This window comes from Akebia trifoliata, chromosome 10 (genome assembly GCF_017979445.1).
Source record: "Akebia trifoliata isolate Shusen 1 chromosome 10, ASM1797944v1, whole genome shotgun sequence".
Lineage (NCBI taxonomy): Eukaryota > Viridiplantae > Streptophyta > Magnoliopsida > Ranunculales > Lardizabalaceae > Akebia > Akebia trifoliata.
In genome coordinates this window covers 1,537,974-1,562,347 of record NC_141384.1, presented here as the reverse complement: position 1 = coordinate 1,562,347, position 24,374 = coordinate 1,537,974, and the positions used below count along the sequence as shown (strand labels likewise).

The following is a 24,374-nucleotide window of genomic DNA, read 5'->3' as shown; positions in this document are numbered from 1 at the left end:
GAATATTTTTTTCTTTCTTGGTGAATATCTGGTTTAAATTCAACACTTTGCAATTTTTCTTTTCAAAGAAGTGAACTCTACTAAAGGAAAAATATATAATCACATCCAAGGTGGTAATATTACTTTCAATCTAAATTGGTCACACATATCACATGGAAAATCCTCTAATAGAAATCTAGATACATCTAATGATCCTTTGGTGTTGAAAGGAATCTACAAATGCATTTATATAATCAAACACCATTTCTCGCCATCTAGAATTGAAGTATAGAAGTGCTACATATCCCCACAACTCAATAAAATACGACATTGCAAAACTTATGTAGAAACTCGTAAGATTGCTTGTGTCATTTTCTCCAGCATTTGAAGGTCTTGGAATTAGTGACGATGTTCCAGTGGCGGTGCAACTTTTTTGTAATGGAGGTCCACAAAGAAGGGAGTTGCCTTCATAGTATGTTTCATCGAAAGTCGCAAATTGATTCTTCATATCCGGTGTCTTACTAGACAAGTTGTTATGAGTTATCGTGAAGACCGCCAAAAATGTTAGTCTTGTCAATTGTGGAGGGATTGTCCCACTCAATCTGTTGTAAGAAAGATCTAGGCTCTCTACCTGCTCAAGGTTGGAAAATATTTTTGGAATCGGCCCTGTCAAATAATTGTTTGATAGGTTTAACGCGTGAATCCCACACAGATCACCGAGTTCTGATGGGATATGACCTATAAGTTTGTTCCATGATAGGTCTAAACCAGACATGTAGTAAAGAATGTTACCTTTGTAAGACTCGGACCTTCTTTTTGTCATAAACTCCACATCTTGTAGTTCTTTGACGCTCACACTTACAAGATCGATAGATTTTATGAAATCATGAAGCATTCCATATACAGATGAGGATGAAGGTACAAACCAATCACCCACGGACGGAATAAAATCATTACCTTTACCCCATGCTTTACCAAATGATATATCTTTCAAGCAAGAAGGTATTGAACCAGACAGATTATTGTGAGAAAGATCCATAAGGTTTAGGTGGAGTAGTTGACACAATTGATTTGGAATGGGACCTTGAAGTCGATTTCTTTTCAAGAGAAGAACTCTCATATATGAAAAAGCATTGATCCAATTCGGAATGTTGCCAGACAATTGTTATCACTCATATCTAATGTCACGATGGAGGAACTCCAGGCTAAAGCTTTTGGCATTGGTCCACTAAGATCATTCTTTTGCAAATAAATGTATGTACATCAGATTTGTTAAGTTGAGGCAATAAGGCATGGTCCCATAAAAATTGTTTTGAGAAAGATCAAGAAATTGAAGTTTCTTGAGTTTGCAAAAAGTGTTTGGTATAAGACTTCCAAAATAATTTTTCAACATGAGGAGTTATTCCAGCTCCGAAAGGTTTCCAATCCATTCATGTAGTGCACCTGATAAATTATTTTTGGACAAGTCCAATGAACACAAGAATCTCAAGTTACCAAGAGACCGAGGAATGCTACCATTCAAATAATTTTTAGATATGTTTAGGAACAATAAATTTGGAAGAATTGAACCGATTTTCGAGGGAAGTTCTCCATGGATTTGATTAACAGAGATGTCAAAAAAAAAATATGTTAGTGTTTTTGGATTGAGATGGCAGATGAAAGGGATCAATCAAGGAGTTATTCCTGAGACTTAAGAATTCTAATCTTGTGTTATTCTCTAATATCCATGTTGGGAGCTTTCCCTTCAAATTGTTATTGGATAGATCAACGTTCAAGTCGTGTTGCGTGGACAAAAAACTAGGAGTAACATTTGAGTGTTTCAAGATACCATTTTATAAGATGAGAACTTTTAATTGAAACCTAGGAATCCAAGGTGGATATTCTGTTTCTAACACAAGTTGACTATTTTCACTACTAAAATCGAAGACCTCAAGCTTAGAATTATTAGCAAATGTGCTCATTTTCACTAGGCCCTCAAATCGATTATAAGAAAGAGAAATGTACTCAAGTGATGTGAGACCATGAAACAAGGATGAAGGGATGTTTCCTTCCAATTGATTATGAGAGAGATCCAATAGGCGAAGAGATATCAAGTTGCCGAGGCATGCTGGAAGATTTCCTTTGAATCAATTTCCACTGAGATCTAACTCTTTAAGGTTCTTCGATTTGCACAAACCTAGAGAAATGAAAGACGTGAGATGCATGTGATGCTTATCTTATAAAATTGCTTTTAAAGTGATGAAAAATTTATTAAAACGAGGAACTTTTAAAGTAAGTATATTTTTCTTTCATGTCACATTACTGGTAATAAAAAAAAAAGAAAGAAGAAGAAGAACATTAAGAGGGACTTAAGAGAATTTCAGATAAAAGTAAATATCAGTTTTCTATAGGTAAGTGAGTAATCTAAGGAATAAAGGTCTATTTTAGACAAAAGATATTTAGTAATGAAACTAGATAAATGGGAAGAAGGAGAGGTGGCAAAACAATTTAAATTGTTTACCTCGAATTGGTAGGGAGCCATTGAGTGTATTGTTTTCCAAAGATAAGGCCTTGAGAGAAGTCAGAGTCCCAATGGATGAAGGAATACTCCCAATGAAGTGGTTATAACTTAAATCCAGCACCTCCAATTTTATCAAAGAAGTGAACTCTACAAAAGTAAAGATTAATAAAATATGAACTAAAACTAAAACTAAAAGCAGATTTTCTTTGAGATCAAGATTAAACATGCTTACCTTCAATTGGAATTGGTCCTTCGAAGCCAATATAACTGAGATACAAAGCCTTAAGAGATGAAAGTTTGCCCAAAGATGAAGGAATACTCCTATTGAACTGGTTAAAACTTAAATCCAACACCTCCAATTTTATCAAAGAAGTGAACTCTACAAAAGTAAAGATTAAATAAAAATATGAACAAAAACTAAAACTAAAAGCAGATTTTCTTTGAGATTCAGGACTAAACATGCTTACCTTCAATTGGAATTGGTCCTTCTAAGCCATTATAACTGAGATTGAGAGACTTAACTGATGAAAGTTCACCCAAAGATGTTAGACTCTTAAACGAGTTCCTACTCAAGTCCAAGTGTTGTAATTTGTTGAGTTTGGATAATTTATTGAAACCTGTGAGTACTAAAACAGGAGAGAGAGAGAGAGAGAGAGAGAGAGAGAGAGAGAGAGAGAGAGAGATATGAATCAGTCCCTTGTGTGTGTGTGACAGTTGTGTGTGTGTGTGAGAGAGAGAGAAAGAGAGAGAGAGGCCTAATTTCATTTTCAACCCAACCAGATATCCAATTTTCGGATAAATCAAGTTTCCTTAGTTGCTCAAAGGGAAGAAACAAGGAGATATTCAGATACCATGAATCTGTTAACTAAGGATCCCTGTAACTATTAAGAGAAAGTTTGATGACTCGCCTACTGGTGTTGATGTTGTTACATAAAACTCTCTCCCACAGACAACAATTAGTCTCCACTTTAAGGTCCCAGGAAGAAAGAGAAGACCCTTTTGAGTGATTGAAGGCAGATTTGATATGTAATAAAGCAATTCTCTCTTGTTCTAAGCATCCCAAACACCCTAATCCCTCAAACTTAACCAATAATATTACCCACAAACACAACATCGTGGAAGAAGGCCTTATCCTACTGTCCATGATATATGAAAAACAATGCTTGCAATTGATTGATTTTAAACTGAAAATCTAACTAAACCCGACATCCCTTTTATAATGCTTTATTCCTTGCTTACACAGTGCTGATGTGGTAGTGGACAGAGAACCCTTGATTTAATTTTATTTGTTTTAATCTCAAGAAAAAAAAAATTTATGGCTATTCTATAAAAGTGAGTCAACTTGCCGTAATAGATAAATCAAAATTTATTACCGATATTCTCACACTAGGAGAACTAGATCAACCTATACTTGTGAGTTTGTGAGGAGATCTAACCAGGCGTGGAGCCAGGATTTTCTTGTAGTGGGGGCAAACTACAGTTAGTTGTATAGTTGAAAAACTTGAAGATGAATGGTTTTAGGGAGAAATTCAGAGGTTTTTGGTTAGAAGTTGAAGAAAAGAATATTTAGGTCATTTCTAATTAGTATATGAGAAGGACCTGCACGTGTAGGGCATGTAACATGTGCCCCTCCCACTTCAATTATCATCATTTTCACTAATACAATTCACATGGACTCAGGATTCATGTTAAGAGATGGCAAAGTTTTTACACTAATCGATAGTCTTGACTGATAATGCATTTGGGATTGTAATAATTGTAATGATTTATCATAAAATCACCTTCATCAAATAAATTAGAGGTATATAATCGGAGATTAGAAAGGTAAAATAATATAGGATTTGTCCAATAGCCGACTTGAGAGAATATTTTTTGCTTTCTTGGTGAATATCTGGTTTAAATCCAACACTTGCAATTTTTTTTTTTTTCAAAGAAGTGAACTCTACAAAAGGAAAAATATGTAATCACATCCAAGGTGGTAATATTACTTTCAATCTAAATTGTTCACACATATCACATGGAAAATCCTCTAATAGAAATCTAGATACATCTAATGATCCTTTGGTGTTGAAAGGAATCTACAAATGCATTTATATAACCAAACACCATTTCTCGCCATCTAGAATTGAAGTAGAGAAGTGCTACATATCCCCATAAGCCAATAAAATACGACACTGCAAAACTTATGTAGAAACTCGTAAGATTGCTTGTGTCATTTTCTCCAGCATTTGAAGGTCTTGGAATTAGTGACGGTGTTCCAGTAGCGGTGCAACTTTTTTGTAATGGAGGTCCACAAAGAAGGAAGTTGCCTTCATAGCATGTTTCATTGAAAGTCCCAAACTGATTCTTCATATCGGGTGTCTTACCAGATAAGTTGTTATGAGCTACCGTGAAGACTGCCAAAAATGTTAGTCTTGTCAACTGTGGAGGGATTGTTCCACTCAATCTGTTGTAAGAAAGATCTAGGCTCTCTACCTGCTCAAGGTTGGAAAATGTTTTTGGAATTGGCCCTGTCAAATAATTGTTTGATAGGTTTAACGCGTGAATCCCACTTAGATCACCGAGTTCTGATGGGATATGACCTGTAAGTTTGTTCCATGATAGGTCCAAACCAGACATGTAGTAAAGAATGTTACCCTTGTAAGACTCGGACCTTCTTTTTGTCGTAAACTCCACATCTTCTAGTTCTTTGATACCCATGCTTGCACCAATGATAGGGAATACGAAATCAAGAAGCATTCCATACTTGGATGAGGATGAAGATTCAGCCCAATAATCGTCGAACGGAATAAAATCATAGCCTATATCCCATGCTTTACCAAATGATACATTTTTCAAGCAAGAAGGTATTGAACTAGACAGATTATTGTGAGAAAGATCCAAAAGATTTAAGTGGAGTAGTTGACATAATTGATTTGGAATGGGACCTTGAAGTCGATTTCTTTTCAAGAGAATAACTCTCATATGTGAAGAGGCATTGATCCAATTCGGAATGTTGCCAGACAAATTGTTATCACTCATATCTAATGTCACAAGGGAGGAACTTCGGGCTAAAGCTTTTGGTATTGGTCCACTCAAATCATTCTTTTGCAAATGTATGTACTGCAGATATGTTAAGTTGAGGCATGAAGGCATGGTCCCATAAAGATTATTTTGAGAAAGATCAAGAAATTCAAGTATCTCGAGTTTGCAAAAAGTGTTTGGTATAGGACTTTCAAAATAATTTTTCGACATGACGAGATATTCCAGTTTCGAAAGGTTTCCAATCCATTTTGGTAGCTCACCTGATAAATTATTTTTGCACAAGTCCAATGACAACAGGATTCTCATGTTACCAAGAGACCGGGGAATGCTACCGTTCAAATAATTTTTAGATATGTTTAGGAAGTTTAAATTTGGAAGAATTGAACCGATTTTGGAGGGAAGTTCTCCATGGATTTGGTTGTTGGAGATGTCGAAACTAGACATGCGAGTATTTTTGGAGTGAGATGGCAAATGAAAAGGACCAATGAAGGAGTTATTCTTAAGGCTTAAGGATTCTAATCTTGTGTTATTCTCTAATATCCATGTTGGGAGCTTTCCCTTCAAATTGTTATTGGATAGATCAACGTGTCTCAAGTCATGTTGCGTGGATAAAAAACTAGGAGTAACATTTGAGTGTTTCAAGATACCATTTTGTAAAATGAGAACTTTTAATTGAAATCTAGGAATCCAAGGTGGATATTCAGTTTCTATCATGAATTGATTATTTTGACTAATAAAATCGAAGACCTCAAGCTTAGAGTTGTTAGCAAATGTGCTCATTTTCAATAGGCCCTCAAATCGATTATAAGAAAGAGAAATGTACTCAAGGGATGTGAGACCATGAAAAAAGGATGAAGGGATGTTTCCTTCCAATTGATTTTGAGACAGATCCAATAGACGAAGAGATGTCAAGTTGTCGAGGCATGCTGGAAAATTTCCTTCAAATCCATTTCCACTGAGATCCAACTCTTGAAGGTTCTTCAATTTGCACAAACCTAGAGAAATGAAATAAGTGAGATGCATGTGATGCTTATCTTATAAAAGTTCTTTTAAAATGATGAAAAATTTATTAAAATGAGTAACTTTAAAGTAAGTATATTTTTCTTTCATGTCACATTACTGATAATAAAAAAAAAAAAAGAATGTTAGAGGTACTTAGAGAATTTTAGATTAAAGTAAATATCAATTTTCTATAGGCAAGTGAGTAATCCAAGGAATAAAGATCTATTTTATACAAAAAATATTTAGTAATGAAACTTGATAAATGGGAAGAAGGAGAGGTGGCAAAACAATTTAAACTGTTTACCTTGAATTGGTAGGGAGCCATTGAGTGCATTGTTTTCCAAAGATAAGGCCTTGAGAGAAGTCAGATTTCCAATGGATGAAGAGATACTCCCATTGAAGTAGTTATGACTTAGATCCAACACCTCCAATTTTCTCAAAGAAGTGAACTCTACAAAAAGGAAAGATTAAATAAAAATATAGACTAAAACTAAAACTAAAAGCAGATTTTCTTTGAGATTCAGGACTAAACATGCTTACCTTCAATTGGAATTGGTCCTTTTAAGTCATTATAACCAAGATTGAGAGTCTTAAGAGATGAAAGTTCACCCAAAGATGAAGGAATACTCCCATTGAAGTTGTTAGAACTTAGATCCAACACCTCCAATTTTATCAAAGAAGTGAACTCTACAAAAGTAAAGATTAGATAAAAATATGAGCTAAAACTAAAACTAAAAGCAGATTTTCTTTGAGATTCAGGACTAAACATGCTTACCATCAATTGGAATTGGTCCTTGTAAGTAATTATCTTTTAGATACAAAGCTTTGAGAGATGAAAGTTCACCCAAAGATGAAGGAATACTCCCATTGAAGTTGTTACTACTTAAATCCAACACCTCCAATTTTATCAAAGAAGTGAACTCTACAAAAGTAAAGATTAAATAAAAATATGAACAAAAACTAAAACTAAAGGCAGATTTTCTTTGAGATTCAGGACTAAACATGCTTACCTTCAATTGGAATTGGTCCTTCTAAGCCATTATAACTGAGATTGAGAGACTTAACTGATGAAAGTTCACCCAAAGATGTTAGACTCTTAAACGAGTTCCTACTCAAGTCCAAGTGTTGTAATTTGTTGAGTTTGGATAATTTATTGAAACCTGTGAGTACTAAAACAGGAGAGAGAGAAGATATGAATCAGTCCCTTGTGTGTGTGTGTGTGCGTGTGTGTGTGGGAGAGAGAGAGAGAGAGAAAGACCTACCTTCATTTTCAACCCAACTAGATATCCAATTTTCGGATAAATCAAGTGTCCTTAGTTGCTCAAAGGGAAGAAACAAGGAGGCATTCAGATACCATAAATCTGTTAACTCATAATCCCTGTAATCCCTGGTATTATTAAGAGAGAGTTTGATGACTCGCCTACTGGTGTTGATGTTGTTACATAAAACTCCCTCCCACAGACAACAATTAGTCTCCATCTTAGGGTCCCAAGAAGAAAGAAAAGACTCTTTTGAGTGATTGAAGGCAGATTTGATATGTAACAGAGCAATTTTCTCTTGTTCTAAGCATCCCAAACACCCTAATCCTTCAAACTTAACCAATAACATTACCCACAAACACAACATCAGAGACGAAGGCCTTATACTACGCTCCATGATATATAATAAACAATGCTTCATTAATTTTAAACTGAAAATCTAACTAAACCCAACATCCCTTTTTATAATGATTTTTTCCTTGCTTACTCAGTGCTGATGTGGCAGTGGATAGAGAATACTTGATTTAATTTTATTTGTTTTAATCTCGAGGAAAAAAATTTATTGCCGATATTCTCACACTAGGAGAACTAGATCAACCTATACTTGTGCGTTTGTGAGGAGATCTAACAATGTTGTTTATAAAAAAATCTTTGAATTTTCTCTCTATAAGCTAGTTCACGTTCCACTCCATACTTATCTCCAGAGCACAACTCTATACAGATCTGGTCTCATATTCCAACCCCGTTCAAGTGTAAGCAAATGTCTCACTCCAACCAAACTATCTATGCAGATATTTTTTCAAAATTATTTATCTAAAAAAATAAATAAAAATTTTAAACTTATCTTCAAATACACTACCAAAAAAACCAACACTTGTCACAACTCACAAGGGGGTACCAAACCAAAATAATTGGTATGGAAGCATATGAATAGGTGTGTTGTTAGTAAAAATTGATGTGGTAATAGAATCTTTCTTTTATTTTCTCTCTTCTAATTATCTATAATACATGGAAGGTGTACTTTGATTTATTACCATTAATTAAAATTTCTCCTTTTTTATATATATTATATATTTCCCCTCTTTCACACATTGATTTATACATCACAAAATATCATCATATTCACCAATACAATTCATGCGGACGATAAAAATACATAATAAATAGAATAAAAGTGCAAGAAAGTCTTCCAAAAGACTAGTAGGAATGAAATAAAGGACATGTACATGTAGCTCGTGTAACATGTACATCTCCTTTAAATTATCAATCTAAGTCAAATACTGAGCCAACTTGTTGTGACAGAAAATCTGAACATGCGAAACTAAGTTATCACTGACATGCTCACATCTAGAAACTAGCACTTATGTGTTCACATTTGAATTAGGAGACACAATATGAAAAAAGTGCATTCGAATTTCATAAAATTTAAGGGACCGAGGCGTCAAATTTTTTATTATTGAATATTTTTTTTTGATGGGTCGAAACTTTCAAATTAATGGAGAAAGGGAGAAATTTGACGGCTCTAAGCCCTCAAATCTTGGGAACATCAAAATTTCAACACAACGTGAAAAAATCCACATTCAGTTGCCCAAGACCGTCAAATTTCATAAAATTGAAATTTGATGGGCTTCGACGGACTAAGACGTCGAATTTTTAATTGCCAAATATTTTTTCAACGGGCCGAAATCGTCAAATTAATGGAGGATGAGAAATTTTTGGCGGCTCTAAACTGTCGAATTTGGGGAACATAAAAAATTTGATGGCCATTAACGGTTGAATTTCGATTTCTAAAATTCGTGGGCCTTAGCCCGTCGAATTTTCCTGTAGGTTTTTTCAGTTTTCACGTAGTGAAATAATCCTCGGTGGTCAAAATTGGTTTTTAAAATATTGGAACTTGGCATGTTGAATTTTCATGTAGTGAGAACTAGATCAATCTAGTCAATTTTACTCAAAATATCTAACAACCTATACTTGTGAGGAGATCTACAATGTTCTCTTGTTCTTTGAATTTTAAAATTTGTATTTCATAAATAAATAAATAAAAATAGTTTCCTTATTAAGTGCTCGGAATGAACCACCTTGTATTTAGAAGCATGATTTGATGCTGTTGGAATTTTCAAAAACATAAATCCTTATTAAACATGTACTTGATCCAATCCGAATGGATTAATGAACATGTGAATCGAATCCGATCCATTTCATTTCATCCTTAATCCGAAATCGATCCGAACACATACCAATGCCCAATTTTTTAAAAAAATTCTACTTTCCAACTACAAATATAGAGGGAAACCAAGAAGACTAAAACATTTTATCTATATGTATTTATATGAGATTAAGAATAATAAAAAAATTATGAAAATATGTTCGTGGTGGATTTCTCTAGAGCAGATTGGGGTAGATCCGAATCCGATTTTTCATATTTTTTGGATCGGATCAGTTCGGACATCGGATATATTTCATATCATTGCCAACACTTCTAGAAACAAGGTTGAATTCTTGATCTGAGTTGGATCTTTAATAAGAAAAAAGAAAAGGAAGCGGAGAGAAATTTGATGAGTCGTTCTACACTGCCTTCGTTGGGCACTACATTTGCTGTGCTGACGCAGTAGTCATAGATTGATTTTCTCCAGATACAAGTTAAAAAAATCAACAGTTCTCTATAGACTGCAGCGTCAGCTCAATGTTGAACAGAGTGTCCAACGAAGGCAATCCACCAATTTGAAGTATCTTGGTCAATCAACTTAGTTTGGTCCCTGTTGTGTGGTTCCTTTAGAGGCAAGTGGAGAACGACTTAAAGGTCTATAATACGTATTGCTCAAAGTGTGTCCCATCTTTTTTAGATTTTTCTTTCCCTTTTAAGTATATGCAGGGGTATCTCTAATAGACACCATGTTCCCATCTTTTTAAAAAATTGACAATTGTGATGCAAGAATATCAATGTGAGAAAACCACAAAGAATCCTTATTGATTTAGTGAAATCTTATTGGCATCTCAACTTTTACTTATGACACATCAATCTTTGTAAAAATATTTAGATGCGTTACAAGTAAAAATTGGTGTGTTAATAACAACTCCTTTGTTAAAGGACATGTACATGTAAGGCGTGTAACATGTGCCCCTCCCACTTCAATTATCAATCTAAATCAAATAGTGAGCCAACATGCTCACATCTAGAAGTCTATAATTAAAATATGGACACAAATGAAACTAGCGCTTACGTGTTCACATTGAATTAGGAGACACAATGTGATAAAAGCGCATTCGTATTTCATAAAGTGTGTGTGCGTGTGTGAGAGAGAGAGAGATAGGATTGGAAGAAAAGAGAGTTTTTTTTTAAAGATTTTTCTTTCCCTTTTAGCATATGCAGGGTATCTCTAATAGACACCATGTTCCCATCTTTTTAGAAATGTGACAACTGTGATGCAAGAATATCAATGTGAAAAAGCCACGAAGTCTTGTTTGTACGATTTCATCAAGTCTTTCTTCCCCCTTTTTATTTTTTATCTTTTAAAAAAGGTGTGGGAAACCCCCTAAAATAAAATTCGGCCATGTGAATCTCCCAAGTCCGAAGGGCTAAGACTTCAATTTTGTTTTCTTTTTCTAAAGTTTTAATTTGTAGGATCATGCCAACTAAGGACATAAGAATCCTTATTGATTTAGAGAAATCTTGTTGGCATCTCAACTTTTACTTATGACACATCAATCCTTTTAAAAATATTTTGATGCTCTACAAGTAAAAAATTGGTGTGTTAATAATAACTCCTTGTTTGTTAAAAACTTTTATTACTATTTAAAAAAAATGTTACTTTTTTATTGTTATTTGTTTAAAATTTGAGTAATGATTTGGAAATTGATTAAAGTTTTTTTTTTTTTAAACTTAAAATTCGATTTAAACTTTTTAATATTGGTTCATGATTAAGGTTTTTAAAATTGATTAAAGTATTTAGATCAATTAAGGTTTTTAAACTGATTAAGTTTTTTAAGTTGGTTAAGGTTTTTAAGTTTTACATTATTTGAAAAAATTACGAGCTTTTCAATTGGTTTTTGTCCGAATAATAATTTAATGTATTCAGGGGATTTTCCTAAGCGTAGGGGTCTCTAATTGTGTTCTAGGTGCTATGGGTATTTTTGTTACTTTGTTAAATTATTTGAATTTTTGCAAAAATCTTCATTCGGTTCTTGAATGATGATTTCTATGTCCCAAAATTGAGTACTCCTAGAATTGCATGGTTTCTAAACATATGTTGAGTGTCGATGATGTTTTTGTCATTTTGTTAGGTTTTGTGGATTGTGAACCTAAGCATGTGTAATTTATGTCTCGAGAATGTCGTCAAAGCCATCAGAAGAGGAGTCATTGAGATGAGGTTTGAAAATTTGGAACGAAAAGGCCTAACACAAACTTTCGATTTCTCAATTATTTTTTTCTCATAATTAGAAATCGATAAAAACCAAGGTGACAAGCTGCTAAATCGAATGGGTGCAAAATGGGGTGTCTACAACTGAGTATGTGTGTTGGGGGGGGGGGGGGGGGGGATTCTACAGGAAGGGGTATTACTAATTTCATTTTAATTTCAAAAACATGTTTTTGTACGGTAAATTTATCACTTTTATAATCAACGACTTCATTGATATATTGCTAGTGAGATTGCAAGTAATGATGAGTTTGTCGGCATTTTGTCAATGGATTCGTTGATTAGAAAAGTGAAGAATTCACTTGAAAACAAGTTTTTGGAGTTAATATGAATAGTGCATCGGAACTAGAATTTTTCATTATTGAGTGCACGAAATGGTAAGTTACCCAATCTTTGATGGTAGCATATGAATTGGTGTCTAAAAGTTGATGTGGCAATAAAATCTCTCTTTTATATTCTCTCTTCCCATTAAGGATGGATGGAAGACATACTTTGATTTACTCCCATTAATTAAAATTTTCTTTAAAAAGAAAAAATCCCTTCTTCCCATTAAGAGACCAATAATTTCTATCTGTTTATCATTTTTTGTTTGAAATTCATAGAAACAATGGATACAAGTGAATAGATGCTTGAATGTTCACCCAAATCATTCCCAATCAAGGATAATCCATCACATTCAAACTCTTCAATGGTAAATCTCCATTTTCTCACAATTTTTTTTTATCTATAACCCTAATAAATTTAGATTAAAGGTTAAGTTTTCAAAAATTTCCGAAGGAATGAAGAAGTTGAGAAAAATTCAAATTTTAATCGGGCATTCTTATTAAAATGGGTGCCCCAAGTAATGTCAATTGTTCGGCAATAAAACAGGTATGCCCCTATGAAAATGGGCACCCTACCAAAACCATGGGTGCCTTTAACACCACTCTTTATTGAATATGAGTATAAAAGTAGGAGAGAACACCAAGGTCAATACATTTTAAGGTACATTACCATTTTGTGAGTTTTAATATGGAAAAATTCCAATTTCAATACACTATTCATTTTAATTCCAGAAACATGTTTTCCAACGAGATTGTCACTTTTATAATCAATGATTTTGACTTTAAAACTATCAGCAATATCACTCATAATTTATTAGCAAGATCGTTGGTTATAAAAGTATCAGTAAGGTTTGTTTTGTTTTTTTTAAATTATTATAAAAATAAAAATTAATTCTTAAAAAGAATCAAATTTTTAAAAAATTATCGATGGGAACCATTTTTGACCGTTAAACAGTCGAAATTTTCTCTCTCCTAATCAAGATCACGATCATGATTAAGATCAAGATCAAAATCTTAAGATCTTAAGATCAAGATTGTGATCGTGAGATCTTGATTAGGAGAGAGAAAATTTCGGCCATTTAACAGTCGAAAATGGTTCCAGTGATAATTTTTAAAAAAATTGATTCTTTTTGCAAATTATTTTTTTTTTAATAATTTCCCTTTTTTTTTTTATGAGGTTAAGCCCAAAGGAATAAAGGAATAGTGAATGAGGCAGTAGAGCAAATTGCTTATGCAGACCGCATTATTGTTATATGTTTGTTCTAATTGGATTTGGGCTAGAATCTTTTAGATTTTGGTCAGCCTAACCCTGGACCGTTAACCTTTCATTGGGCCATGATTTGAAGTTCATTCCCAGATATGGGCCATAAGATTGGACCCAGGTCAACACGTCCCGTACAAGGTTAGAATTGGTGCTTCTTTCTTATTTTAAACGCGCTTTTTAGAATCCATACCTTAACTTCAATAGATAGTATATTTTCTCTCTATTTTAATTGTTTCATGAAACCATCGCTTCGTGTAGAATATTAATCGCATGGCCCATTTGATTTGGATTATGTTCTTGGGATTGGAGGCTTTGATCTGGAGAGGTTTGTTTTCTTCTTTTCTCTTTGGTACAAGAGAATGATTTGTGTTACGCCCCATGTTTTGAAATAAGATAAATTTTTAATTACTTTTTAGCATCTGAATATAACAGAGGAATATTTATATTATCAAAGTAATAGTATTTTTTTTTTTGTTATTTCGAAATTATTGTTAAAGCCTCAAGTCATACGGCGGAAGCATCACACACATGGAATATTTTAAAATCCTTGCGATCAGCATTTGTTCCAATCATCAAGCCTGGCCTTTTATAGTAATAAGGGTCAAAGATGATAAATTGTCAATCTCGACATTCAAACATGAATCATTGAGATCGGCAGTCAAATGGTTGAGATTATCCTTGTTACAATATTGATCCCATAGTTTCAACACGAATAATCGTGATCAACACTTCAAATTGTCAAATCTACAATTTACAATCCTTGAAACAAGGGATAAGTCATCGGTTTGAAACAAAAAAAAAAAAAAATCCGATTAGTCTGACGAATTTAATAAGATTTCAACTCATACTATAGTACCCTTTAGCTCACCTTGTGGCATTCAAAAACATGATCCGATCCCACAAGATTGTAGAGGATAAAATTCTTCAATTTTAATTTTAAATTTTGGAGTTCTATGGCTATTCAGTAATTATCCATTTTCAAAACCTTGTGTCAAGCCTAATTTTTTTTTTCTTCTTTAATTTGAATTTTTTAAATATAAAATCTAGAGGGCTGTGGTGTTGAATGGCCAACATGATAATCCATTTTAGCAAAATGATTCTTAGTAGTATTTTAAATCTTACTAAATTAGTAAGGAAATTCATCAAATCATGGATGGTATAATCAATTTTTTTATTTTATTTTTAGAGAGTTTCTATTGCCACACCAACTGTGCTAATGCCACACCAAATGTGTAATAATTCTTCCATGGTTTACATATGAATTGGGGTGACAATAGAATCTCCCTAATTTTTAATGTAATAATAAAGAAAGTTTCTGACCCATGGGGGGTTAGTCATAAACATATGAATTGGTGCTCCCCAAATTATACTTTAGAAAGCTTCTATTGCCCGCCCCTCCCCCCTCCCCCCTCCCCCCTCCCCCCTCCAACATTGGCAAGTCATAAACATATGAATGTGTGGCGTTAGCAAAAGTTGATGTGGCAATAGAATCTCTCTAGATAAATCAATCCAGACATCTAATTGGGGAGAGGGAACACCTGAGCGGATAAAAGATTTGAACGAAACCCGCCCTAACAGCGTAGGAAGTTTGCACTGACAGGCCATGAAGCAATAACCAGCACTGACAGGCCATGAAGCAATAACCAAGACACACAAATCCTATATAAGAATTAACAAGTAAAGAAACCAACCAGAGAAACATCAAAAACGCTAAACCCCTTCTCTCTCTCTATATATCACACACAGAGCAGAGCATCCCTAGCTACAATGTCGTTAGATTTAGCGACGACCTTTTTTTGGATTACTAATTAAAAAGGCAACCACACCAAGTCTTCAGACCTCAACCCCTTCCTCTTCTATGGAGACACAGAGCTCTTCCTTCTCGTACTCTTCGAACATCTTCAATCGATTTAAAATTTGTTTCGAATTCCTCATTATTGAATAACCGCGTTCGTAGATTTACATCTGCAGCAGCGACGACCCACCAGTGAGAGTTCCGATGGTTTGACGAAAATCCCTCCAGATGATCGAATACCAGCTACAATTATTACTGGGTTCTTAGGTTCTGGAAAGGTAATTTGATATTTGACCTAATTTTCATGAAATTTGGAGGCGTAGATGTTTGTAGAGCACCATTTTATGACCATTTGATTCGTATTTTTATCGGATTGAGCTACCACGTAATGGGTTTAATTGATTGAAGTCATGTTGACATTATCAAAGCTAAATTTTTTAAATTTTCTTAAAGCATAATTTACGACTATTTGATTCGTATTGTGTTATATTTGATTTTGTTAAGTTCATGTCCTCACAGATACTCACAAAATTCTTCAAATTTTTTGAAAAATTCTCATAATAAGGGGCTAGATGATTAAACCAGCGAATCAAGGAAGTAATTCACAATTCGTGGATTAGTCATCAAGTATGAGAACATTTTTTTTTGTTCGGACTTTGGGTACTATTCTTTTCTTGCCCTTGTCCAATTTTGTGTCAAGACTTAATTGGGTGAAGTTAGACCATCTTTTATAGGAATCCAATATTTAAAAATTGGAAATTAGTGATCTTACTCTAGATTGAGGTGGGAAAGGATGAGGAACGGTGAAGTGAAAGTGGAATGCAAAGTCTTCGCGATTAAAGAGGTATGGATTCAAAATAGAAGAGGTGTGGAGGTTAAAGAGAAAGGTAAAAGGTTTGAATCGTGTATTCAACTTAGGGTGGACGAATCTGTTTGGGTCTCGAACCAGTTGGACTTAGCAAGAGGCTCTTCGAAGTCCTTCAGGGCAAAGTTCTCTAAGGATGGTAGGATCTTCTTCGTTCAGGGGGAGCAAAATAGTTACGGAAGGTTCTTGAAGCTTCAACAATTTATAGAAAATGTTCGTCGGCGAGCTATTGTGTTTCCGGAAGGACTGGGTGGCAATGGATGGGGAGAAGTTGGCCTCGTCCTCAACATGCTGTCAAAATCAGAAGGGAGGATGGAAGTTCCGATGAAGGGAGGTGTAGGGGCAGGCAGGTCGTGGGCCGAGGTTGTTCGCAACCCACAGGTTGTTCGTAAATCACAGACCGCCAAGTTGAAGGTTACGGATAGTTCAAACGTGGAGGTGAGCTCTAGTTCTGGGGGGAAACAATAAAAAACTACTGATAAAGTCTTTGGTAAATGGAGATGGGCTTTTATTTGCAAGGCAAGTTCTTGGGATGCATATTGGGAAGGCGTCTTATTAGACATCAAGCGAGGCATTAAGCAACCGCAAGAAATCAAACTGTTGTATTGGTAACCCCTTTCTTATATTTTGTTATTGGGGAACATATCAGATTTCTTGTTGGTAAATCCTAGAAGAATGGTCAAGGTTGGTGACACGTCCTTCCATTTACAACCTTGATTTGCAGATTGCAACGCCTTAAAGCCACAGTGGAAGGTCGGGGCTCTTGGGTTCACATTAGAGGATTTCCTTTCCACTTATGGGGTAGTTTTACATTCAAGAAGATTGGTGATCAGTTGGGTGGCCTTTTGGAAGTAGAATCGACCATGCTTTATCGCGCAAGGTTGGATAGTGTGAAACTGAAAGTCGGATACTCTACATGGAGGATGCCATGTGGGCTCCATCTCTGGGTGGACGGATGCAGATATGCATTAGGGGTCGAAGTGGTAGTTGCTGTTGAGGGGCCAGAAGAAGCGGCGTTTAGACCTTCGGAGTCGATGGAGGAGGGTGAAATTAAGGGGAATAGGAACTCAGTCAAGATAGGCATCTAGGTGGAGAAGACATGGCTGCAGGAGGAAGAAGGGGCGAGACAGAGTAACGAACCTGAAGCTAACAATTTTGTCCGTGGAGTATCAAGTCCGGGGGAAGGAAGCGTATTCGAGAAGCGTCCAAATGTCTTGTTGGATAAGTTTTGTCTTGACAGTAGTATACGTGGCAAGCATATTAAAAGTGGAAAACCATGTCAATGGGAGAAGTCCTAGGAACGTATGGTAAAGCTACTGTGTAAGGCAGCGAGTAATTTGACATATATGAAGTGGTTACGCAAGATAGGGGCATTGGATAAGGAGGCCAAAAGGTCAGACTTGGGGGCTATGACTTCAGGGGCCCACGCTAGCAATGAGGGGCCTAATGTTAGTGCAGCCCAAAATACAGAGATTGTCGGGCTGGGTCGTGAGTTTCAAGTCGGTGCTGAAGGGTCTACAGCCAGAATAACCCAGGATCAGGAGGTGGATGGGTTGAACAGTGAGGATCACCATGTCAATATCGGACTGGATAATGGGCTCCATGTCGTCGTAGATGATCGGGTTGTAGTTGGGCTGGGCAGCAAGGCCCATTGTGATGAAGTAGGGCTGGACAGCTCTGGGTTGATGGTTAAAAGCCCAGACTCAAGGTTCGGAGACCCAGCCACGAATGTGAATCGTAAGCCTAAGGATAAGACTGATCTGGCTGGAGATAAACAGGCTGGGCTAGCAAAGTCATATGGGCTGAGAACCAAGAAGGCCCGTTTCTTAGTTTCTCGTTACAAAGCTAAGAGTACAGGACTTCGTAACAGAAGAGTCAAGGAGGCAGCTATGTCTGAGAGTTCGACTAATTCGAGGTCGATGGAAAGTAAGGCAAAAAAGAGTAACGAGAATTTACAAGAAAGGGCTATGGGAACTATGAGTTGTAAAGGCTTCATTACCGATGGAAGATCGAGTCTAATGGGTAAGGAGGTAAGTGCGTTTGGACGAAACTTTCTTATCGAAGGAGTTCTGGGCACGGAAGCTCAGAATTTCTGTTGTTTTGCGGTTCAAGGTCAGTTCAAGGCCAGGCTGTCATCTGCGATGTGGGGTATGGGCATAGGGGCAGAGGGGAGTATCCTTTTTGTTTTGACGAAGGATTCAGGAGAATTGTGGGTTACTTGGGCCCTGTTTTCCTCAACTCCTCTAGGTGGTTTTATTGGGGCAGGGCGCAGGTATGGCGAAAGGCTGTCTTGCAGGAGGGTAGAATACTCAGAATATCAATAAGACCTTTGGTAAGACTATCGACTGAGAGGGGACAAAAGACCCTTACTTGAACTTGATAATGAGAAGGGAGATCTGCGACAATTGCAAGGACAAGTGAGTATATCGGTAGAGGTAACGACGTCAGTAAGGGTAGGGATTGAAAGTAAAGAGCACTAGAATAATCTAAGAAACCTGACCGAATAGATCTTGGCTAATCTACTGGAAATCGGATTGAAAATAGGGATGTCCGTCAGAAACGAGGGTAAGATCAATTACTCGTTAATGTGGCCATGAAAATTATCAAGGGAGTGAAGTTTTGCATGCAGAAGGTGGTAGGACAATGGCCTCTTTCAAGGGTGGCCCCCCCCTGTTTGTGGGGAAGTGGAGATGTTGTCGAGTAAGCAATTCCAGTTTGAATTCTCCAAGTTAAAAATTACGAGACATTTACCGGGCTGCGATAATTCGATTAAGGAATAAAAGACTGAATAAGGAAATTATTCAGCTAAAGAGATCGGAGGAGGAATTTCCAATCCTAGCCACACAAGGGAAGAGAGTCGGAAGGCGCTTAACAAGTTTTAATGTCGATTAAAATCTTGTCTTGGAACGTTAAGGGACTGAATGTGGCTTCAAAAAGAGCAGTAATCAAAGCCATTCTGCATCAACACAAACCTCACATAGTAGTTTTGCACGAGTCGAAGTTAGATATGGTGGACGATAAGGTGAGCAAGGAGATTTGGGGTATTAATTCAGTTGGGTGGTACGCCCTTCCATCCTAGGGGGCTTCAGGTGGAACCATTTTATTGTGGAACAGGAAGGCAGTGGTGGTGGAATACAGTCTCATTGGGACCTTTTCAGTGTCAGTGTTATGCAGGTTGATTGGAGAGGATTTTACCTGGGTCTTTTCAGAGGTGTATGGCTCAACTCTAGCGAGAGAGCGAAATCAATTTTGGGAAGAATTAGATGATATTAAGGGACGTTGGGACAAACCGTGGGTTATGGGGGGAGACTTCAATGTCATTTGATTTTCGTTCGAGAGGAGTGGGGGATTGAGAATCACCTCGAAGATGCGCAATTTCTTGGAGTTTGTTGACTGCAATGAGTTGTTTGATCTTCCGCTCGGTGGGGGAAGGTTCACGTGGTCCAACAACCAGAAAAACCCGAAGCTTAACAAATTGGACCGTTTTCTAGTTTTACGGGATTGGGAACAACATTTCGGTAGGCTTACTCAGGATAAATGGCCAAATTCGGTGTCAGATCATTCTCCCATCTTGTTGGTGGTTGGGTCGTTGAGGAGTCGGTTTACGCCCATTAGATTTGAGAATATGTGGTTAGAGCATCAAGGCTTTGGAGAGATGATTATTGTTTGGTGGAACGAGCTTTCGTTTGAGGGAAGGCCAGGAAAAATGCTGAGGCTGAAACTGAAGAAAAGTTGAAAGTCTAGAATAAGGAAACGTTTGGGTCTGTGAGTGACAGGAAAAGTGCCATGCTGTTAGAATTACAAGATCTGGAGGAAAGAGAGGAAATATGGGATTTGGGCGCTGAGGAAAGACTAAAATGAGTGTACCTTAGAGTTGAGTTCCAAAAACTAGCTGCAATGGAGGAAATATGTTGGAAATAGAAATTGAGAGTACATTGGCTCAAGGAGGGGGACAAAAATACATCGTTTTTCCATTGTATGGCGAACTTCAATAGTCGGGTGAATTTCATTTCGAAGCTGAAAGTAAATGATGTGTGGAAGGTAGGGGAGGAGGAGGTGTGTGAGGGGGTGGTGAATTTTTATAGTAAGCTGCATACGAAGGATTATGTGGATAGGCCTACATTAGACTCTTTACAGTTTGATAGCATTTCCCTAGAACAACAGAGGTGGCTTGAAAGACCGGTCGAGGCAGATGAAGTGTGGGGAGTGGTGTGGTTTGGGAGTGACAAGGCCCCGGGGCCAGATGGATTTTCTCTAGGTTTCTTCAAAGCTTGTTGGGAGACAGTGAGAGGAGACGTGATGGCGACTGTCGAGGATTTCTACAGGGAAGGTTTCCTAGATCCTGGGGTCTAATAATACCTTCCTTGCCTTGATTTCCAAGGTGTCAAAGACAAAAGACATTAGGGAGTTTAAACCGATTAGCCTGGTGAGTTCGGTTTATTAAATCATTTCAAAAGTCTTTGCTTCCAGATTTAAGAATGTGTTGAGAGATATCATTGATCCGGCTCAAGGAGCGTTTGTAGCAGGGAGATAGATTTTGGACGGGGTACTTATAGCAAATGAATGCATTGAATCGCGCAGAAAAACGAGAATTCCGGGGCTAATTTGTCAAGTTGATTTAGAGAAAGTCTATGACTACGTGAACTCGAACTTGGTGAAGTATCTGCTAAGGAGGATGGGGTTTGGCGAAAGGTGGGTTAGGTGGGTCATGAAGTGTATTTCAACGGCTACGTTCTTGATCTTGGTCACTGGATTTTCGACTAGGTATTTTAGAAGTTCGAGGGGTCTCCGCCAGGGAGATCCGTTGTCCTCTTTTTTGTTTGTGATAGTCATGGAGGCTTTGGGTCGGATGCTTTCCAAGGTGGTGGGTGAGGGAGAGCTTACGGACTTTTCTAACAGGGTCGGCGGTCATGTGATTTCTCACCTTCAGCTTGTAGATGACACCTTAATCTTTTTGGATTATTCCCCAAGTCAGTTGAGTTTCCTAAGTGGCATTCTTAGGTGCTTCGAGGCAATCTCTGGTATTTCAGTAAACCTTCGTAAGAGCAAGCTGTTTGCGGTTGGGAAAGAGGAAGGGTTGGAAGTAGCGGCGGCTTCGATCGATTTTCAGATAGGGACCTTCCATCCACTTACTTGGGGCTCCCCTTGGGGATGGGCTACACTAGTAAAGACATTTGGGAACCGGTGATTGAAAGGATGAGAAAGAGACTTAGTAGTTGGAAAGTGAAGCTATTATCTAAAGGAGGGAAGGTCACCCTTATCAAAAGTACGTTGGCTACCATTCCCATCTATACTTTGTCGTTATTTTCACTGCCAAGATCTGTAGAAGTTCAATTAGAAAGAATCTGCTGTGATTTTTTGTGGTATGACAAGGATGGTTTGAGAAAACATCATTGGGTGCGTTGGAGCAAGTTATGTTTGCCCAAGAATAATGGATGATTGGGTATTCGCAAATTCGGATCTTTGAATTTGGCTCTGTTGAGGAAGTGGCTTTGGAGGTTCAGTGAGGAAGGGGACAGTCTTTGGAGGAAAGTAATCATGGACAAGTATGGTGTTAATGGGAATGGTTGGGAGAGTGGTCCGGCGAGAGGTGCGTTGGGATGTGGAGTGTGGAAGGTAATCCTTAGAAGACTTCTGGCAGTTAAGAAAATAGTGAAATGCAAGGTTGGGAGTGGGACTAAGGTGAGGTCCTGGGAGGACTGGTGGTGTGGGAGTGGGGTCCCCTCAAGGACGCGTTTTCAGATTTATTTATCCTATCTTCGAAAAAGAACCAAGTTGTTTTTTATTTCAATCGGGTGGATAATGACACGTTAAATTGGGACTTTGGGTTTAGAAGAACATTTAATAATTGGGAGATAGATACTCTAGGGAGGTTTACTATTATGGTGGAGAATAGTTACGTGCAGAACTCCTCGGAAGACAAAATATTGTGGGTAGGCACACGGGATGGGAAGTTCGCGATTAAATCGTTATATGATACCATTGCTCCTAGTAGCACTTCGTTGTTCCCTTACTCTTTTGTCTGGGGTGGTAAGATGCCTCCGAAGATTTCGATTTTCCTTTGGTTGGCGGCTTTTGGGAAACTTTCAATTCTAGACCAATTGATCAAAAGAGGCTTCATTTCTCCAAACTAGTGTTGTATATGTATCCCAGGCGGAAACGGTGGATCACTTATTCATCTACTGTCAGGTTGCTCAACACATTTGGTTACATTTCTTGTCTTTGTTCGGGATAGTGGGTGGTTTTCCTCGATCACTCAAGTTGATTTTGGACTCTTGGTTGGCGTGGGGAGCATCATTCTCGTCTTCTAAATACTCTTTGGTTCTTGGTTCCATTTGCAATCTGTTGTGGTATCTGGAAAGATTGCAATCGTTGCATCTTCAAGGGGAAAGTCTCTACGATGGAAAGATTAGTTCTTTCTGTGTTAGAGCTCACGTTTTCTTGGAGTAAACTTTATAAGGAGTTCAAGGGTGTCTTCTTTGAAGACTTTGTTGTGCGTTGGGATATGGTGTGTGCGTTATAGCGAGAGTAACTCGGGGGGTCAAACTCCGATTGTTTTCTATTTGTTTTGTTTTGTCGTTTTCTTATCAATAAATTATCTTTATCGATTAAAAAAAAGTATGATAACATTTTTACCCTTCAGGCTCAAAATTTTATTTTACTCAAGAACGATTGGATTTTTAGGAAGGTCGAAGATGATGGGTTTGGAAGAAACCCAGAAACGTTATTTGTATATTTCTAATAATTTTTCCATTTTTTTTAATGAAACTTTCTCAAATTTATCGGGAATTGAATTCCTGCCGAATAATTACCGAATCCAAACTTTGTTATGATAGTCAGAATCGCTGCAGCTAGTGAGACCTCTTTTTTTACCCTGAAATATCATATTTCATATATTTGACACTATTATTTCAAGCCAATAATCCAAAGTGGGTTTGTGGAGAATCTTTTTAGCTTCTTAACTAGAAATTGTAGTGTGTAGCTTAATCTATATTTGTTATTCAAAGAAGCCATGAGGTACATGGATTGGTAAGCTGATGTTTAACTTTTAGCTAATTAGTCTATGTTGTTTTCATTTGAGCAGACATCCTTACTTAACCATATTTTGACTGTTGAGCATGGAAAGCGGATTGCGGTGATTGAAAATGAGGCATGTCTTAGATATTAAATGGTTAATTATTTTTTCTTTGTTGCATTTGGTCATTGAGATTAAGGTCCCGTTTGATTACGTTGCCAAAATTTGCTGTCAGATTCTGCTGTAAGAAGCAGTTGTTAGAAATAGCTGTAAAAAGCTGGAATACTGAAAAGTTTATTTGATAGAGTTTTGTAAAAGTGTTGTGTTGTTTACCAGAATTTGGTAATTATTATTTGATACAGCTGTTGGATTCTACTGTATTCTGGTAAAATGACAAGAATACCCTTAATGTTAATAATGCATCCAGAATGCACCAAAAATGACCAGAATACCCTAAAAAATATATAATTACACAAAATGGGTGTTTTGCATTTGTACAAATGGGTGTCATAGGGAAGAATCCATGGAGTTTTGCATTTGTACAAATGGGTGTCATAGGTAATTCAAAGAAGCTAGTATGCAGGCTTTTCCACTTGTGTTGTAATCCTACTACAGCTAACATGTAGTACACACTACAAAGGCCATTTAAATCCATCCAATTTTGGACAGCCTCCCATAGCTAAAAAAAAATAATATATGAAATACAAGAATGAGACCAAACGAGGCTCCAATAAAAAAAATAAAAAAAAAAGATACATGAAAACTATTAGATCCGACATTCCAAGGACCAGTCATCTCCCAATCTCCCAGTAATTAATAAAAAAGATATCTACAGTAGTGACCATGAGTGACAAATTATAAGACCAATACCATCCAAGTCTTAAGAGAGTTATAAACTCCAAATTGGCTAATTTATTTAGCTTGAACTTTCCC

The 24,374-nt window shown here is 36.8% G+C and overlaps 3 protein-coding genes across 7 annotated transcripts in view; 1 reads left to right on the top strand and 2 right to left on the bottom strand.

Moving 5' to 3' along the window:
- Window positions 1-124: 124 nt before the first annotated feature.
- LOC147392644 (uncharacterized) lies at window positions 125-8,489 on the bottom strand. 5 transcript variants are annotated; one of them, XM_086455574.1, is made up of 9 exons: window positions 7,768-8,489; window positions 7,516-7,674; window positions 7,281-7,427; window positions 7,046-7,192; window positions 6,810-6,956; window positions 2,947-3,105; window positions 2,712-2,858; window positions 2,480-2,626; window positions 125-2,155 (listed from the first exon to the last, which is right to left on the bottom strand). In XM_086455574.1, the coding sequence occupies exons 1-9, from the start codon at window positions 8,183-8,185 to the stop codon at window positions 2,106-2,108; spliced, it is 1,521 nt and encodes a 506-aa protein (XP_086311700.1). In that variant the 5' UTR covers window positions 8,186-8,489; the 3' UTR covers window positions 125-2,105. The 5 variants fall into 5 exon arrangements, with proteins under 5 accessions (XP_086311700.1, XP_086311695.1, XP_086311696.1 ...); XM_086455569.1 differs by lacking the exons at window positions 125-2,155; window positions 2,480-2,626; window positions 2,712-2,858; window positions 2,947-3,105 and adding an exon at window positions 4,437-6,498 and having other exon boundaries at window positions 7,768-8,389; XM_086455570.1 differs by lacking the exons at window positions 125-2,155; window positions 2,480-2,626; window positions 2,712-2,858; window positions 2,947-3,105 and adding an exon at window positions 4,437-6,498 and having other exon boundaries at window positions 7,516-7,665; window positions 7,768-8,386.
- A 6,897-nt stretch (window positions 8,490-15,386) lies between these two features.
- The window catches only part of LOC147392635 (uncharacterized), an 87,360-nt gene continuing 78,372 nt past the window's right edge, over window positions 15,387-24,374 (bottom strand). The window contains exon 8 of the mRNA XM_086455568.1: window positions 15,387-15,556. The gene's annotated coding sequence lies outside the window, so the exon portion shown is untranslated. The remainder of the gene's footprint in view (window positions 15,557-24,374) is intronic.
- Window positions 15,708-24,374, top strand: part of LOC147392642 (uncharacterized) — a gene marked incomplete at its 5' end in the record, with an annotated part of 31,272 nt that continues 22,605 nt past the window's right edge. Inside the window, one exon of the mRNA XM_086456404.1 lies at window positions 15,708-15,839. Within this exon, the coding sequence (XP_086312530.1) occupies window positions 15,708-15,839 (132 nt within the window). The remainder of the gene's footprint in view (window positions 15,840-24,374) is intronic.